The sequence below is a fragment of the Bos mutus genome, chromosome 2 (assembly GCF_027580195.1).
Source record: "Bos mutus isolate GX-2022 chromosome 2, NWIPB_WYAK_1.1, whole genome shotgun sequence".
NCBI lineage: Eukaryota > Metazoa > Chordata > Mammalia > Artiodactyla > Bovidae > Bos > Bos mutus.
The window spans coordinates 29,981,984-30,000,773 of record NC_091618.1 but is presented as its reverse complement, the minus strand read 5'-3'; the positions used below and the strand labels follow the sequence as shown (position 1 = coordinate 30,000,773).

The following is an 18,790-nucleotide window of genomic DNA, read 5'->3' as shown; positions in this document are numbered from 1 at the left end:
AGATGATCTCTAAAACCCCATAAAAGCTGGAGCCACGGAGGCGGCTGACCACCATCCCCTAAGAGCTGCGGTCTGGAGTCAGGAGACGGTGAGATCGATATCGTTCGGGAGGCTTTCAGCTACAAGTCCTCTCTGCTGCCAAGTCTCCCCAGAGGCCTGAGGAAATGTGTGGAGGAGGCAAGAGGCACAAGAAAAGGCAGGGAAATGCATATTCCTGAAGGGCCAACAGCCCAGTAGCAGACCAAGGGACATGCTCCACGCCACACACAGTCTCAGTCCTCACACTTCCGGGGAAGGTGCTAGCCCATTTTGCAGATGAGGAAACTGGGGCCCAGAGGAGGAAAAAAACCTTTTTGAGATCCCAGCAAAGCCAGAACCAAACCCAGCCGAGCCTGGCTCTGAGGCCAGCAGGCGCCGAGGCAGGAAACCTCGGCGGTTCTCAGTGGCTGCAGGGTCCTGCCACACCTGCACTACCGGCTCCGGCCGGAAGAGGGGGCGCTCCCAGGCTAAGCCCGCAGCCTGGCCGGGGATGGAGACTGGGAGGGGGCCCCTCGCCCTCGCAGGAACCCGGACCTCAGCCCTCCCAAAGCATCCTTTCCCTTAGCGACAGCCCTCTCTCCCATGACCTCCCTGCGGCCCTCACCTATGGCACTGGACGCCCAGCGAGGGCTGACCGTCTCCTCCAAGAGAGGCCATTGCACACTGGACAGCCAGCACCCCATCCTCCTCACGCCGTCTCTTCTCCAGCCAAGCTCTTCTCCCCCCGCTGCAGCTCGCTCAGGTGCCATGTGCGGTGTGCACCCGGCCCTCCGGTGTGTCTGACCCACCGAACCCACCCGGGGTGCTCTCTCCCCTCTCTGATTGTGCCGGCTCTGCTAATTAACGCAGCAAGGGGTGGGCTCACGGTGGGAGCGGCCCTGGCCCATCGCTGGCCTGGTACCCCTGGGCCTGAACGCTCACTAGAGAGTTGGAAAGAAGGAAGGAATAGAGATGCCTACTGTGGAGACTCAGCACAGCCCAAGGGGCCAAGTCTATTAAGTGTGTGTGTGTGTGTGTGTGTTCCTACACTTACTGTCGGTGTTTTTAGAAGCAGTGTATCCTTTCCACATTTTGAAATGTTTAGAAACTGTTGAGACTAATAGTCATTTTCACCAATTAATGAGGGAACTCTAGTTCTTGAAAAGGAGGCCGACTTTGATCTGGGCTTGCCCAATGGCTAAGTGGCAAAGAATCTGTCTATAGTGCAGGAGCCATGGGAGACACGGGTTGGATCCCTGGGTTGGGAAGATCCCCTGGAGGAGGGCGTGACAACCCACTCCAGTATTCTTGCCTGAAGAATCCCATTGACAGAGGAACCTGGCAGGGTACCAGCAAGGAGGAACTCCAGGGCTCCTGGAGTTCGATTCTCCAAGCCCTTCCCTCCCCATCATTGTCTGTCTATGGGCCCTAGAGGGCACATTCCCTCCAGAGACTGGCCCTTAGGAGGGTTGGGAACAGCCCAGCCTGGGTGCAGGGGAGGGATGTTTGGATGGCATTCTGCCCCAAGGAGGAGGGATGTGGGGAAGGGCTGACCGTGCGAAGCCCACGTCCATCCAGGGGGTCCTCTCCCCACTCTGCTCTCCCCCCGCCAACCCATCTCCAGTGCACACACACCTGCCGTGGAAGAGTCCACCGAAGGAGTGCTGCCTGTAGAATTCCTGGGGAGAGATGGAAGACCCCAGTGCCCCTGCTGGACCTCAGACCAATTGACTCACCCTCTGGGGGGGACCCAGGCTTTGCTCCTTTTCAGCCCAGTCTGACACTGAGTGCGAGACTCCTCACCTTCAGTCCCCAGCCCCACTCCCTGCCCCTCCTGCCCTCCCCTCAGCTGATATTCCTGGCCCTTCCCGGGTCATACTCTGCTAACTCCCTGCACCGTCTGCTGCAACAGGAGTTCCTGCTCACCAGGGCTGGGCCTCACCCCAAAGAGGGCCCCGTCTCTGCAGGGACTCCAGAATCCCATCAGCAGGGCAGGCCCAGGGTGAGGCCTAGGGTGATTCAGCCCTGTGGAGACCCAAACAGGAGCACTGCAGTCCTGACGTTTCAGGAGGTGCCGAGGCAAGGCCTGGGCTCTGTGTCTCAGGCCCTGGGGTCGTTCCCAGCTGATACCAGCTGACCGATCACACAGTCCCAGCTGTGTGGTGCTCGGACTTCAGTGGCTGTGCAGGCTTCCTGGGGGTCTTCTTAACATGAAGATTCTGGTTCGCAGGTCTGAGGTGGGACTAAGAGCTCCCACCCTTCTAATAAGCTCCCAGCCGATGCTTAGGCTGACAGAGCGTGGGCTACACTTTTTACAAGAAATGAGATTTTTAGAATTCTGCTCCATGTTGCATGGCAGCCTGGATGGGAGGGGGGTTTGGGGGAGAGGGGATACATGTATTTGCATGGCTGAGTCCCTTGGCTGTTCACTTGAAACTATCACAACATTGTGAATCAGCTATCCCGATACAAAATAAAAAGTTCCCCAAAAAATTAAAAATTAAAAAAAAAAGCGAGAAAGTCCTTTAGGTTTTCCATGTACTAAGGTGGGTCATGAGCAGCCACCTCCCCACCCCTCGCTCAGCTGCAGCCCTTTGCCGTCCTCAGGGGCACCAGGAGCACAGCTGGCCCCACCCTGGCTCACCGTTTAGTTCCCTCCGAGCCAGGCTAGCTCAGCCAGGTGCACAAGCCTGGTTCTCATCCCCTGTACCAGGCCCAGCCTCAGGCACCCACATGGCTCCACAGCTGGGTAGCATCAGGGGGTGCCCTCCACCACACACCAGGAGCCCTGGGCCACTCCCTGGGGAGCCACCGCAACTGCCCAGCCCTTGACCTCCTCCTGCCTGAGCAGTGCCATCAGTCTGCTCTCCTGCCTGCCCATTGCTCATCAGCCCATCTTTTCCGTCTTTTCCTTCTGATGAGAACCCTGAGCAGAGGAAGAGGTGTGAGCCAGGAAGTCAGCTCCCTGGGTTCTTAACCTGGCTCTGCCACTTGGCAATGTTATGGTTTCGTGCATTCTCTGAACCCCCGTGAACCTGTTTCTTTCTCTGTAAAGTGAAGACAAGGACACAGCCCTTATCTCACTGGGTGTGTGCCCGTGAGAAATACACACAGTGCTCAGCACTTCGCAGGTGTGCTAAATGCTGGCCGTCCCCAGTAGTGACAAGCATCAGCTCTGCCCAGTTAGAAGCTACGTGACCTCTCGCAGCCTCAGTTTCCTTGTTTGGCGTGCAAGTGTGACAACTCCTGCCACGTGGGTCCTTTGGGAAGATGAGACAGAATGAAGCCTAGCGCAGGGTAGGGGTGCAGTGCATGCTAATCCCCTGTCACAGGTGGAGTATCTGTGTGCCCACGTGTCCTCGACCCTGAGAGCGGCAGTTCTCGAAGTCTAGTCTGGGACCTCAGGGATTCCCTGAGACCCTTTCAGAGGTGTTGTAAAGTCAAAACTATCAAAGGTAATTTCTACTTGTCTTTTTCACTCTCCTTTTCCCACGAGTGTATGGTGGAGTTTTCCAGGGGAGCGAACATGTAATATCACAACACAGGGAGTACAGGAGTAGATAGGAGAGTCCAGCTGGCTTCTGCTAAGCCAGGCATGAAAGAGGCTTTTCAGAAATGCTAAACAGTGTCTTCCTTCTCACTCACTCCTTTTAGTTTTAGAGAATATCATTTTTCATAAAAATGTTGTTTATGGGAACATGTGGTGAGTTTAATATTGCTGTGGAAGTGAATAAACATTTTTAAATGTTTTCAGTTTTAACTCATAATATGGCAACTATAGAAAGAGATAACCCATGTGAACAAAAGTTCTTTGAGGTCCTCAGTGATTTTTTAAAAATTGTTTGTTCATTTATTTATGGCCTCACTGGCTCTTCACTGCTGCACACGGGCTTTCTCTAGTTGCAAAGCGGGAGCTACTCTCTAGCTGCAGTGAGTGAGATTCTCATTGCAGTGGCTTCTCCTGTGGCAGAACACAGGCTCTAAGGCACGTGGGCTCAGTAGGCATATGGGCTTAGTTACCCCACAGCATGTGGAATCTTCCTGGACCAGGAACCGAACCTGTGTCTCCTGCATTGGCAGGTGGATTCTTGACCAGTGAGCCACCAGGGAAGTCCTCCTCAGTAATATTTTTAAATGTAAAGGAGTCCTTAGACCACAGAGTTTGAAAAGGCTGCCATGTGCTGGCCACATGGGGTCTCAGCACACACTCGCCCAAATCAGCTCATCCGAGCTCAAATCAACTCAACAGGGACCTACAGTTGATGTTCTGTATGAGTCTCTGAGATCTCCCAAGGAGCGCTGCACTGTGCTAGCATGCCACACTGCAAACCTTCTGAATTGCAGAGAATTGACCCAGGACCACAAGGCTGGGTGTCCAAGTGAGACACACACCTGCTATCTAATTGGCAGCCAGAGCTTTTCCTAGCAGCCTCTGTTCCTGCATCCTCTGATCAACCTCGCCCCTTCAGGGACCAGCCCCGCCCCGTTCCCAGCCCCAGTGGTTCAGAAGGCGCCACAGACAGTCACATGACTCAGACCCAGCGGAGAGGTTGGTTCAGAACCCAGTGACCCAGAACTACGTGACCCAATCAGGGTCTATCAGAGCCAGTGAGCATTTGTCCCAAGTTGTCGTTGAAAACACCAGGAGAAAAGAGCTCTCTTTTCACTGGTAGGATGAAAGCCTGGGGCCTCGAGGGGCCATATTCTAGAGCATCTGATGGTACCACCCCTGAGATAGAGGTTGCCTGAGAATTAAGCCAAATTTGGAAACAAATTCCTGCTCCTACCATTTGAGCACCTGGATTCAGCTGTGCTTGGACTTCTTGGTCATGTGTGCCGGCTGACACCTTTTTTCCCTTAAATCAGTTTGAGTTGAGTTTCTCTTCTAGCTGAGAGTCTGAAAAACTCATTGTAATCAGACCCAAGACCTGGCTGGTGGGGAAGTTTTGGGAGAACTTGGGGTGAGTCGTCCCCCAGCAGCATCCCTGAAGCCCACCACAGGCCCGGAGCCTGAGTGGGACACTCTTTTGCCCACTGGAAGCGCAACAGAGCCCCTTTCCCAACAACAGAGCTAGTTAACAACACACAGATTTTTCTTTCACTTTATCATTTATAAAGCCATACAATGGATCGCAAAGAGAGCAGCTGTACAGGAGTGAAACAGCTTCAGTGTACAATACATTCATATCCAGGATAAGTAGCGTACATCAGGGTTTATACAAGGTGACAGAGGTTACAGGCACAAAGATACAAAATAGAAAGTATATTTCCATCTATATAAATACACAGCCAGGGGAATGGGAGGATGCTGGGTTTTTCCCGCAGAGGGTCTGGGAGGCAGGGGCAGGAGTGGGGGTAAGGAATTCCTTACATCTGTTTTGAATGGCATGTCAGAGAGGAGAGAGGTGGGGAACCAGCATGCCCGCACACACATGCTCTCTCTCACACAGACACGAACCACACGTGGGCACACAGGAGAGTCTCCGGCTGCTGAACACTGATTAGAAACGAAAGTGGGCTGTCCTTCTACAATCAACCTTGCCGCTGGGAAGCACCCAGGTGTGGGAAGTAGACAGAGGCCCTCCAACATTTCGGCCATCTGAGGACAGAGGAGCACTGCTGTGTGGCTGATCCCCTTCGCCACTGACACTGAGATTCCCCCGGTCGGGGGACCCTGCAAGCCTCACCTCCGGATTCCTCTCGCCACTGGGTGGTAGTGAACTTGACATCCCATTGCCCACCACCTCCAACCCAACTCCTAAGTTCCCTAAAGAGACAAGCAAAATACGCGCACACACACACACCCACACTTGCACACGCGCGCACACACTTTCTGTGTTACCACTGGCCAGGGCACTCCAGTCTCAGTATGCCGGGGCCTGGACCTGGGTGAAGAGTGGCCCCAGGATGCTGTCCACCCCAGCCTCTCCCAGGACCCCAAGGGTGGGGAGATGTAGAGGCAGCAGGATGCCTTTAGAAAAGACATTGGCCCCCTTGATTCGCCCAGACTCTGAAGCCGGAAAAGACCAAAGCAGGGGGGAGTGCCCAGGAGGCAGAGCTGGTGGCACTGCAGGAAAGGGGACCAGAGACAGCAGTCTAGGTACAGACTTGTCCACAGACCCCTGGGTGGTGTGGGGGGTCTGCCCAACCTCTGCTCAGCCCATCTGAGTGGGCAGAAGAATGCCCACCTCATCTCCCTCCTGGGACCCCCTTTCAGAGAATCACATCTGTTCCGCCAGCTCCCCCTTATAGTCACGCAACCACGGGGCCCCCACCCCTATCCTGTCCGTCTCCGACACACACAGGGATCCCTCTAAACCCTGCCAGGGGAGAAGGAATCCTGGCAGTCCACAAGCATCTGGAACTACTATGGGGTCAAAGGGCCTTTCCCAAATCTAGGACACAAAGTCTTTGTCCCTGGAACACCTGGCTGGAGGAGGGGCAGCCAGAACACCACGATCGCAGGGCAGGGGCATCGCTCACCCCTGGGGCTCCATCCAGCAGCTTCCTTCCTCCCCACTTCCCCTCTGAGGTCACCTCTCCCCTGTTCCCATGCCCAGTCCTCCCCTCAGGCTCCAGCTGGGAAGGGCCACCTGAACCTGGCTGGGCCTCTGTCCCTGCTGAATGGGAGGGCTGTCACTTCCCTGCCCCACCCCCTCCCCCACCAGATACCATACAGGGCAGCTACTGCGAGGCCCCAAATGCCTCAGAGGCCTGGCTGCACAGCAAGATGCAGGCTGGGCCTGGGGCTGCAGCCCGAGCCTGCCTGGGGTCTCTGTCCCTGCCTCCCATGCTGACTAGGGCCTCCTGCCTACGCCTCCCAGCCCCTTTCCCATCCCCCGCTCCCCAGCCCACTTTCAAGACCAGAAGGGGCACTCTCCTGGCTGACAAACAGATTCAACAATAAACAACAGCAAGGAAGATTGAGGGGGAGGAGTGGGGAGAAAAAAGGATAAACATTTACACAATAATAACAATAATCATTAAAAGTGCTTTCTTTTAAAGGAAATCTTTGGCAAGAACATACTGCAATGCTATGGTGTGTGTGTGTGTGTGCGTGCGTGTTGTGTGCACGTGTGCAGGGTGCATGGGCCTAACCTGTGAGACATGGAGGGTTACAGTGTCTTCCCAAGTGCTGTCTGACCCACAGATGAGACTGCGGTGGAGACTGGGGTAACCCTTCCCCATCGTTCTTCTGACGGGCCACATGCTAGGAAACTGGCTCCTTCCAGAAGCCTGTGGGGCAGGGGGTGGATCGGCTTTCCAGCATCTCCTGGGGCCTTCCCAGAGTCGCACACGGTCAGGCCCGAGTGGGGTGGGGTCTGGCTGGTCGTGCCTGGTGGTGGGCTGCTGGTGGGCGGTGGAAAAGCATGTGTGAGGGGTCTGACGCTCCGCCCGGCCATCCAGACCAGGAGGAAAGAGTCCCCGGGCAGTCCAGTGGGAGATTTACAAAGGAAGTAGGTGGGAATATCTTCTGTCTGGGAAGAGAGTTGGGGTTAGGTAGGGAATGAAAGGGGAAATCGGGGTGTCTGGCTTGAAGGCCTCAGGAGGAGGAGCCCCTGGGATGAAACTCGGTCACCAGGAACAAGGTTTCCATCTTTGGAAAGTGGGGGAGGGGGCTGCTCCCCACCATCTTCAGACACTCTCCTTTCCGACTCCCTGAAACAGAACGTCCACACAGATACAGCTTCTTGGAAAAGAAAAACTACAAGACGCACACGTCACCCACGCCCACCACGCACACCCGTGTCCCTGCAGGCTCACGCACCTGCCCTTGCAGGGCCCGCAAGGAGGCGGGCAGCGCCCCCGGCATCTCTGGGGTCTGACAGCCGGGCCTGGGCTTGCCAAAAATGAGAAGGGATGAAGGGGGTGAAACGCGTGCACCCCTCTCCGCTGAGCCCCCATCAGAGTCTAGGGAAGGCCAAGGCCTGGTCAAGGAGATCCCCGATTGCTCCAAGGATGAAGGCCCTGACCTTTCAGGCTTTGCTTAGAGTACAGAGAGGGACGGGGATCAGATTATGCTGGGGAGGTAACAAAGCAGTATGGGAAAATAATAAATACTTCTTGTCAATTTGCCTATTCTTTTTTTTTTTTAACCTTTTCTTATATTTTATTAGCTTACAGATTCTGTCAGTATGTCTCACATATATATTATATATATTTATATATCAGTACAGTGCCTCTCTCTAGGGAACCCAGAGGCTTAAGAAGCTACTCAAGGATGGAATCCTGGTGGATTTTTCCATCCGGCTTAGAGAGCTTGGGTGGTGGTCAGGGGGTCCCCAGTTGCCCAGCTGGACTCTCGGCCCTTTGACCTAAATGTGTGCCTTCTGCCCTCTGGTCCACGGCAGCTGGGCTTTGGGAGAGAAACAAGGGAGAAGGGTGGGGAGCAAGGCTTTGGTATCAGAGCAGGCCATGTGGTATGCAGCGAGCAGCCCCCAGAGCTCTGGCCAGCTCCCCTGGACAGCCCAGCAAAATCAGACCCCTAAACCCTTACAGAGAGGGCACAGGAACTACAGGGGTCTTCCGCGGGTCTCGCCAAGCAGGGCTTCTAGAAGCAGGTCCCGGGATGAGCCCCAACATGGGGACCCCACAGGACAGGGCAGGGCAGGGCAGGGCAGGAAGGCTCGCTCTCCAGCATCCTAATGGCATCCTGAACACGGGGCACATCTGAGAATGGCTGATCTGGGGCACGAAAGAGAAGAAGGGGCTGAGGACTGGGAGCGATGGGAGCCCCCTGCCTGCCCCGAGGCTGGGCCATACGCCTCGGGAAAGGCTCCCCGAGCTGGGCAGCCATCCTTCCTGAGGGGTCTTTTCTCCAAAGCCCTGGACACATCTGTCCTCATCTTCTCAAACCAATGCCCCAGCCTCCAGGTGCCGGCAGGTCAGGAGGAATGCTGCAGGGTGGCCAGCCCCACTCCGTGGGGGTCTCTGCTGAGAAGGGGCTGGCGGCCCCGAAGGCTGTTAGAGCAGGTCCAGGGACCAGGAAAGTCCATGATCTACAATGCTGGGTGCCCCTGGGGAAGGGGACTTATGCCCCCTCCTTGCTGCCCTGTCACCCCATCCCCAGCTCTTTCTTTCTTTGGACGGTGTGCACATGTGTGTGCAAACACAGGGGAAAAGTATACCTTTTATAATTCTAGCTGAGAGGCAAAGAAACCAGTGAGTGAGGATGTGGGTGTGGCCATATATACACCCCATAAACACACCCACAAACTGTACATCGGAGGCAGAGCAAAGAGACCTTAGGTGCCTGGGGTCTGAGATACTTTCAGAAGCAACAGTTCTGCCGCTGGATGTCCCATGCGGGCTCTTTTTGGTTTGGTGATCTACCCCAGAGGTGGCCAGAGAAAGATTTTCCACGGGATTTCTCCTTGTAAAGCAGTTGGGTTAGGGAGGAAGAGCTTTTCCATTTTCATTCAAAATGTGGGTCTCCAAGGAGATCAGTCCTGTCTCCCCCAAGGAGCTCCATCAGAGGGTGGAGGGGGACTCTGGTGGACCTGGTGAGTTTTGGAGGCTCTGGGGGTTTCGCAGTATCCATCTCCCCAGGGGAATCTGAGTTATTCTCCTCCATCTCTTTCTTTCTTCCTCTCTCTCTCCCCCTCCCCACTCAATTCACTTCCCTCTCCCCACATGACACTTTCTTCTCTCCTTCTCCAAAATGGCCCAAAGTCCTCCTTCTAGATTCAAGGATGGTCAGGATTTATGGGTCCCCTCCCCACATGCCCCATCCCCACTGCCCTGGCCCTGGGCAAGGGGTGGCGGGGGCTCATCTCTTCTGGCCGGCACTCAGCATGACCTTGGAGACAAAGCTGACGATGGCGGAGGCCGGCTGGTTGGGGTCAAGCTCAGCAAAGAGGTGGCAGGCGTTGTCCGTGGCGCTGCCCTGTTTCCGGGCCACAAAACCGAAGAGCCTGCAGGGGCAGGAGACAGGTAACAGGTGTGAGTGGGGAGCGGGAGGAGCCCCAGGCCTTGGAGAGGCACCCCGGGGAGCAGGCTCCTCCCTGCTCCCTTCCCCGTCTTTCCCCACCTCCCCAAGCCCTGGGCACTGAGGGTGATGCACACAAGAAACCCTCTCTTCCCTTCACCAGCAAGGGAACCAGCACTGGAGATGGCATGTCACTTGTTCAGGGTCAGCAGAAATTCCCTGGCCGGGGGTAGGCGAGGAGAAGGAGGAGGCGCTGGAGGCAAACGAGCAACAAGACCAGACAGCAAGAGGTGGGGATGACGCCAAAAATAAAACGGAACATTCCTAAACCGGCTTCTCCTCGCCCGTCCCTGCCACACCCCTGGCCGACTGTTCTTACACACAACACATAAACAAAACACCATCTGCCTGTCAGAGGGCTCGTCCTCAGACACCAGAGGGTCAGGGAGACCAAAGGACGAGAGGCCACTGTCCCCCACCACATACACACACACGTACACACACACACACATTTCTCCTGTGCTCTGGAGGATGGGAAGGGGGCGGGACCCCACACCTGTTCCCCAACCCCGATTCCCCACACTAGGACTGGAGTGACCGAGCATTCTCTCTTTGCAAAACAGAGTTAAAAATACGAGCGCAGAGAACAGAATGTGAGCTCAAGTCCCCTCCCAGTAGGCACATTGCTAATTAGAGCTGGATGGGGAAATCAGGACAGCTGGGGATTCCAATGGAAACCCCTCGCCCAGGACTGGACACAGCAGCTAAAATTAGCCAGGCTGGGTCTGGTTTGCCATCCCGTGCACACATGCGTGTGTACACACACACACACATACACACACAGGGGGCTTCCCACAGCTTTGCTCTTCCCAAATGTGTTTCAGGGGATGAATCAACCCAATCAGCTCAGAGGCCTGGGGTGACCATCTGCACAGGAGGCGGGGAAGGTTAGGCCTGTGGACCACACCCAGAGTCCCTTCCCAGCCTTGCAGGGGTGAGGGGGTGGGGGCGCTCCTCGGCGCAGTAGAGGGAGACGAGGGCAGAGGGCTCCGAGCTGCCGCGTGACAGCGAGCCAACCCCAGCTCGCTTCTGCCAAGATGAGAGCCCGTCAACCTCTTTGGCCTGAACACTGCCCACCTGCCCTCCCTGGTGTTTATTTCAGCTCCATAGGTCCCTGGGCCAACTCAACTGTAGCCCAAGCTCTTTCTCTGCTTGGAGGAGTGGATGCAGGCAAGAAACCTCAGCCCCAAAGGCAGAGAGGGGCATGACAAGCACCCAAGAGGAAGCACCTCCTTAAATTTGGGGCCCGAGGCATCTCTCTGGCCTCACCCTGGTCCAGCCCTGAGCTCTCCTGGGCCTCAGCAAGGGTGAGTCATAAGGAAGCTCCACACAAAACCTGCTTTTAAATAAAGAATTTCCAGACCTGGGACCAACCTGCTTCAGCCCCTGACCCATCTCCCACTCGCAGGGCCCAGCGGTGAGTAAGGATAAGACCCTTCAAACAGAGAGCTCTGGCCTCCTTACTGGCAGAAGGGACTCAGAGACCCTAATAACTCTGTGAGTCTCAGAGGCGGCTGAGACAGAAGGGAGGCAAGCTTCGAGAGGAACTGGACACCGGGGCCTCCTGCAGCTGTATGCGACCATGGGCCAGGAGAGGTCTCCTCCATCCCTCACGGCCCCTCTGGACACCCCCAGAGGGAGATTCATCGTGCCAATGCTGGTCAGTTCTACTCAGTTGGACCATGGCGGCCTCACTGGGCCTCCTCCTCACTCTCCATCTCTCTGCCTCCATCTTTTCATTTCTTTCTTTATGCAGTAGACACAGTCCTGCACTCAGGAGCTTGCAGTCTGGTGGCTTCCCTTTCCCATCCCCATGAAAGCAGCTCTCTCCTACCCACTGCACCCATTTCTACCCGTCTTATAAGACCTGTTTTTAAATACAGGTTCCTTCCCCAGGTGGCGCTGGTGGTAAAATAACCCATCTGCCAATACAGGAGGCAGGAGATGTAAGAGACATGAGTTCAGTCCCTGGGTTGGGAAGATCCCCTGGAGGCAGGCATGGCAACCCACTCCAGTATTCTTGCTGGAGAATCCCATGGACAGAGGAAGCTGGCAGGGTACACTCCATAGGGTCTCACAGAGTCGGACACAATCAAGCTACTAACACTTTTCCCCAAGTCTCTCCCTGCCTGGAAGCACTCTGCCTCATGATACCACAGATGTGAGCCGTCCCCTCCTGACATGCCTCATTCAGCAGTGGTTGTAGTTTTCTTTTTTTTTAACAGTGAAAGTTTCCTTTCTCCAAAGCCAATCTTATATGAAGTCTGGATATGTAAAGGTGACAACAGTATTTATGGCTATAAATGTAACAATTCAACAGCATAACATGGACCGATGATAAAATCGATCAGAAAAAACGGGGCTGTCTGGATATGCCTGACAAAGCGCAAGGTGGAATTACAGACCTCAGTGAGCCTTACGTCAGCTTTAGTAGCCAGCTTATTCCCATGCTTTGTTTTGTTTTACTGAGAAAAACTGATTCATGCTGATAAATAACCGTAAATCACAGCAGGATTTTTCCTCCCTTCAAGCAGCCCAGTTACACCCAAGGAACCTAGAGCTCCTTGGAACACAGTTTGAAAACTGCCGCAGCACCTTAGCCCATTTATACACTTCTCTCATCTACCGTGCCAACGTCAGGCACCCAAGGGCAGAGCCAGCCTCCTGGTTGGTCTGAATTTTCCAAGGGCTGAGTTCCCTGGAAACACTTACAAATGCTGAAATGGATGGGAAATTAACCAAAGGGCCACAAGGCCATCCCTGGAATTCTGGAAGGAATTCAGACCTCCCGGACTTGTGTGGTCCCATGAGGAGGCCTAGTCCACCAGGAAAGCAGGAATGGGAGTTAAGGAAGCCAGGATTGTGGAAGAAAAGATTGTTTAAACAACCCCTGCCCCACTGCCATCACCTCCCAATAAAACTCTGGGTTTTCGATTCCCTTCCTCAGCCCCTGCTGGTCTGGTTCTGGGAGCAGGACGGGGACAAGGCGGGAGGCTGGGCCTTCAGCCCCAGGCAGGAGGTCACAGACCTGGCTGCCTGGGCCAACTTTTCTCCAGAGCCACCTTTTGCTTGCCCCCTGGTCCTGGAGTTTAACCTGCTCCCACACCCACCTCCCCCTGAGCCAGGGAGCATAACAACCTGCCAGCCGGGTGGGGAAGAAGGACACTTACTTAGCAGGGGCACCTCCCTCCGTCTTTGTCCACCTAGGGAGAGAATGAGGACACAGTGTAAACCACCACTTCCCCCTCAGAGCCCAGCCCCAGCGCCCAGACCCCTGGGGAAGACAGAGCCAAGGTGCCTGGGACCAGGGTCCCTAAAGACAACACAGAGGGAGGGTGTTCACAGTGGAGGGATGGAGCGAGCACTGTGGCCTGCTTCCCAGGGAGCTGTCCCCAGCATGCAGAGGGAAGCGGCTTCAAGTCAGAGGGGTGAAAGCAGGCATTTGAGTCCTCAGGAGGGGCTTTAAATTTGTGGGGGAAAATGCTAAAAGATGCCAACACAGCCACACGACTCACGGTCCCACAGACATGGGCAGATCTCCAAATTGAGCCAAGAATGCACACCCTTACACTTGCAGCACACACATGAGTGCATACACACACATGTGCACACACTCACACATGCACACACACACATGGATGCACACACACAGACTTCCAGGGTTGGAGAGATGTCTGGGAGGGCAGGTGTCCACAGAGACTTACTTCCTCTCCTGTGGATCCAGGTCACAGAAGGTCACGGTGTTGAGGGGGTAGTGCCGCCTGAAGAAAAGCCTGTGGCACACACATCAGATAAACAGTAAGCGCTGAAGTGACTGCTCTTCCCCGCCCCCCACCGCAGGCCAGCCACCACCTGTGGCTGTCACAGGTCAACACAACCTCTCCCTGATGAGCACGATGGCCTGGGCTACTCCCGTTGGGGACATAAAGCAATGCACAGGGACAGAGAGATGTGTCATAGAAACGTGTCTCAAATGCTAGAGACTAGGAAAAGAAGGAAGAAACTGGCCTTGAGGAATGAGAAATGGGGAGACCCTAGAGGAGGAAGAAAAGGACCTGGGGAAAAAAACATGAGAGAAAGGGTCTCTGCTCCAGAAAGCAGAGACTTTTACCAGTTGTGTTTATAGCTATATGGCCAATGCAGGCATGTTTATAGAAGGAAGGAAGAATGGATGAATAAATGGATGAACAGATGGATAGATAGATGGGGGAGACGAATGAAGGGAAAAAATGGGTGGGGAAGATGGATGGAGGATGAATGGATGCAGGAATGGATAGATCAATTAGTGAGTGGGTGAGCAAGCGGATGGATGGGTGGGCAGGTAGATGGATGGGTGAATGAGTGGATGGATAAGTGGATGGATGGGTGGTTAGATGGGCAGAAGGGATGAATCAGCTGGTGAGCAGGTTGATACATGTATGGATAGATGGGTCACAAGGCAGTGGGGTTGCCCAGCACAGAAGCAAGTAGAAGAGTCTTACTTTCTCTGGTTGTCAGTCAGTGTAATTCCCTGGGCAGAAACTTTGAAGTGAACGATGGTGGCAGCTGGTGTGGGGTCAGCAGCCAGGGTCTCAGAAATGGCTTTGGAGATGGCCTGTGGCCCAGTGAGGGACTCCATGTCCACAGAGTTGACGAAGAGCACGTTGCAGGCTGGGGAAAAAACCCACCCAAGGAGGAGTCACAGGGGCCAAAGTGGGTGGGGGCCATCCCCAGGTCCTCTTTTCAAGGAGAAGGCAGCAGATGAATTTCAGGCCAGCCTTGGACCAAGGCATCACACACAGAAATGTGGACTGCCTGGTGACCTCTGGGTCTAGGAGAGACATCCAGCCTGCACGTGCAGGAGGGTCCAGGGCCAGGGGGAGCAAAGGTCTGGGCAGGGATCCCATCTGGGGTGCCCACTCACCTGCCCCTTGCTTCAGCAGGTCACTGGTTGAGTTGGCAGGGCCCGAGCTATCTTTCGATTCATCTGTGGGGTCTGAGACAAAAATTTAATTCAGCTGGTAATTAAAACCCCAGAGCTGGAAAGAAGCACAGGGTTGGCCAGGCCTCAGGCTAGCTCTGCAAATACTTCCGCAACAGATACTGCTTCTCAAAACCAGCCCTGCCAGTCGGCACGTGTGTCCAGTGTGAACGTGCAGCAATTGCTCTAAGAATTCAGTACCCTGGTTGGGAGCTCTGGGGTCCCACAGAACCAGGGTCAGGCAATTATCAGCTATCTACAAAACAGAGGTGAAGATGAGAATACCCACTCACTGGGTTTTTCAGATGCTCCATCAACGGTGTTAGTCCCTAATTAACAAAAAGCAAGCCTTCAAGTGGCCATTAATATGGTTGCTTTGCATCAACATGTCTCTGTGTATACTAGTAAACACTCTAATTCATTAAACCATAAGGCAGCACAACTATAATTTCAACAGTAATAAGAACTGAATACGGTGGTGCTAGTGGTAAAGAACCTGCCTGCCAATGCAGGAGGCATAAGAGATGGGAGTTCAATCCCTGGGTTGGGAAGATCCCCTGGAGGAGGGCATGACAACCCACTCCAGTATTCTTGCCTGGAGAATCCCATGCACAGAGGAGCCTGGTGGGCTACAGTCCATAGGGCTGCAAAGAGTCCAAGACAACTGAAGCAACTTAGCAAGCAATTTATGCCGGCATTTCCTAGACTTTGGTATACAGGTTTGTTAAAACATGCATTTCTGGGCCCCACTCCAGAGTTTCTAATTAGCTGGGGCTCGAGAATATCTACATTTTTAACAATCTCCCAGGGGTGCTGATGCTGCTTCTCTGTGGACCATATTATGAGAACCACTGGTTTATATGATGTAAATAAATAGCAGTTATATAATTGTTAAGTTACTTTGGTAAATTCCTTAGAAATACAATTTAATTAGTGTCTAAATCATGTGTTTAATAGGGCTATTTAAATAATACTTGAACTTTTAAGTTAATAACAGTAGTCAATTATCATTAATAATTCAATGAATTTGGATTCAATACACAGAAATTGCCAAATAATATTGGAGATTTTAAGTGTGGACATAACCCCAGGAGCTCCAAGAGAGACTGAAAGCAAATCCCAGGCACAATTCTGAATATTCCATTACTGGACAGAGAGCATGGGGAGAAGACACCCCAGTTACTGGTTCCTGGAGCTCAAGTTCATGACCAGGCATATTCCTTTCCCCTCGTGGGAGCCCCACGTACCTGGGGCTGCATGAAGGAAGCCTGTGTCGTTGAAGAGTTTGGGGTGTCCATCGGCCCTCCTCCGAGGATGAGGCACCTCTCTGAGAGAAACTAAAAGTCTCCTTCGGCGGCCCCAGTGTCGCTCAAATTCTCGCCCTGTATGTCTGGAGGCTCTTGGGTTCCATGTTTACTTCCCACAGTCAAGAGAGCTGGCTCCTCCCATCAGCCCCACGTCCCTCCTGGCCATGCAAACCAGAAACTTCAGGGACATCTTGGGCTTCCTGTTTCCTTCCCAAGCCACACACAGTGCAGCCACCTCTTCCTCTAAGTGATCCCTCGAGTGTACGTTTCCGTCTCCACTCAGACACCTGGACGCCCCATGTTCTACCTCTGCCCTCCCCTCCCCCTTCCTCGGCCCTGCCCACTGATGCCCATCTCCTCTGCCCATCTCCTCCGCCAAACACGGTCCTCCCCCGACGGCTGTTTCCTGCTTCTAGCACCTCCCCTGGGATGAGGCTTACTTCTGAGGACACAGGGATGAATTCTTAAAACCTCCAGAGAAGTTTCCAGAACAATCTGGCAAGTCAGTTATGTATGTTTCTGGAATTAAGCTTTTAAGTGAACTTTCTCTTCTTTTTTTTATTAGAAAAAATAAAGCAGAGAGTGGTTTCGAGTTTCCCCAGATTGGCAGCATGACCCGTTTCCTCCAAGCCTGGCCCACGTTCTGGAGCAGCTGGCTGGGGGCTGAGACGCAGAGGAGGCCAGCGCAAGGGTGCGCTTGGAGGGCGAGGAGTCTCAGGTTCCTACCTCGGTTTGGAATGACCAGCTTGCAGGGCAGGGCCAGCGGGATGATGGAGTGCTGGTAGACCAGGGCAGACAGAGATCCTGCAGAGAGAGACAGCCCCGCAGCGGCAGTGTTATTGGGAGCAGGTCGCAGGCACTGTGGATCAGCCCACCCACCCCACCCCACCATCCATAATCCTCTACTTCTTTACTACCTCTCCCTCATCCCACCCACAAAGCTGAAACTTCACTCTCTCTTGGTTAGCAAGATCCAAGGGGGAAGATTCTAAAGGCTCACTCTGGGCATCAGAAGGGTCAGCTTTCCTTTATTGACAGCTACACCCAGCATCCCTCCTACGTCCCTCCCGCTGCCAGGGCCCCTCTCAGGAGAGTGTAGCAGAAGTGTCAGAGGATGGTGGGATCAAATCCACACTCAGGAACTTACAAGAGGTGTGTCCCTGGTAAGTCTAACTCCGACGAACCTCAGTTTCCTCGTGTGTGAAATGGGACCATGACACCTACCACACAGGATGGTCAGGAGACCAGAAGTGGTATAAAGTACCTAAGGTGGATTTCAGCTTCCAAGGTGGCACTAGTGGTAAAGAACCCGCCTGCCAGTGCAGGAGACATAAGTGACGCAGGTTCAATCCCTGGGTCGGGAAGATCCCCTGGAGGGCGTGGCAGCCCACTCCAGTATTCTTGCCTGGAGAATCCCATAGAGAGAAGAGCCTGACAGGCTACAGTCCATGGGGTCGCAAAGAGTTGGACACAACTGAAGCGACTTAGCACGCATCGTGGCTTTCACATGGCAGCCTTTGTTATAGTTGTTATTCCACTGATCACAGTAACAGGTCCCCGTGGGGCAGGACAAAAACAGAAAGGAATTTGGCAGAGTGAAGGTACCACGGTACAGAGGAAGGGAGTCACAGTGCATTTCCCTGCTGCGTCTATGACAAGGGTGACAAGACAGAAGCTGCAGCAGGGAAGCCGGGACAGGCCTGAGACAGTGGGGACAGAGGCAAGGATGGCTCACCGAAGTTTGGCTCATTGGGGCAGCCCTTGAGCTTGACTCCTCTGGGGCCAGTCTCTATCAGGAAATGCCTCACGAGCTCGTGGGTCATGTCCCCTGGGACAAAGAGAAAGAAATGCAGATAGGTCACTGCTCACGGCATCCCCCCTACCACCTGCCAGCACCACTTCCCAACTTCTCCAGTGAGGCTGTGATGGAGAAAGGTTCACAGCGATAATATGGCCAGAGCCCTGGGATGGAGAGATCACCACTGCCAGCCCGCCTCTCAAGGAAACTCAGTCACAGGGTTCCAGTCATCTTGCTCCCCTGTTCTCTGACCCCGGTCATCACCAAGCTCAAGACCCATCTTTCTGAAGAGTCCGACTAGCAGGGACCAGCTCCCATGAGAACTAGAAGACCTGCACACCCCATCCTACCAGCGCCCCTGCCCACATCCCTACCCCCAACCCTGGTCCTTCTAACCGATCAGGATCTAAAGAGACTGCAGGGACCCCCTGGTCCTGAGCCCCGCTGGATAAGCTTTACCTTTTTTATTCTGCTGCATGATGGTCGGAGGGGGCGAAGACACCTTCATGGCCAGCCCATAGGCTCCTCGGAAGGAGTGGCTGTCACGGATGATGAAAGCCCCTGGCTCCTGGTCCTTAAGGAGGGCGATGGCTAAATCAGGAGAGAAGAGGAAATGAGAAACTGATGCACTGGTCTCACCAATTCAGTGGACATGAACTTGGGCAAACTCTGGGAGATGGTAAGGGACAGGGAGGCTAGTGTGCTGCAGTCCATGGGTT

At 54.2% G+C, this 18,790-nt stretch overlaps 1 protein-coding gene across 12 annotated transcripts in view; it reads right to left on the bottom strand.

Annotated features, from left to right (window-relative positions):
• Positions 1-5,106: 5,106 nt before the first annotated feature.
• Positions 5,107-18,790, bottom strand: part of TNS1 (tensin 1) — a 216,245-nt gene continuing 202,561 nt past the window's right edge. For all 12 annotated transcript variants that reach the window (XM_070386865.1, XM_070386851.1, XM_070386857.1 and 9 more), the window contains 8 exons: positions 18,531-18,662; positions 18,009-18,101; positions 17,000-17,077; positions 14,910-14,981; positions 14,488-14,656; positions 13,711-13,779; positions 13,177-13,209; positions 5,107-9,932 (listed from right to left, as the gene is read on the bottom strand). In XM_070386865.1, coding sequence (XP_070242966.1) covers positions 9,788-9,932; positions 13,177-13,209; positions 13,711-13,779; positions 14,488-14,656; positions 14,910-14,981; positions 17,000-17,077; positions 18,009-18,101; positions 18,531-18,662 — 791 coding nt within the window. In that variant the 3' untranslated portion in view covers positions 5,107-9,787. The remainder of the gene's footprint in view (positions 9,933-13,176; positions 13,210-13,710; positions 13,780-14,487; positions 14,657-14,909; positions 14,982-16,999; positions 17,078-18,008; positions 18,102-18,530; positions 18,663-18,790) is intronic.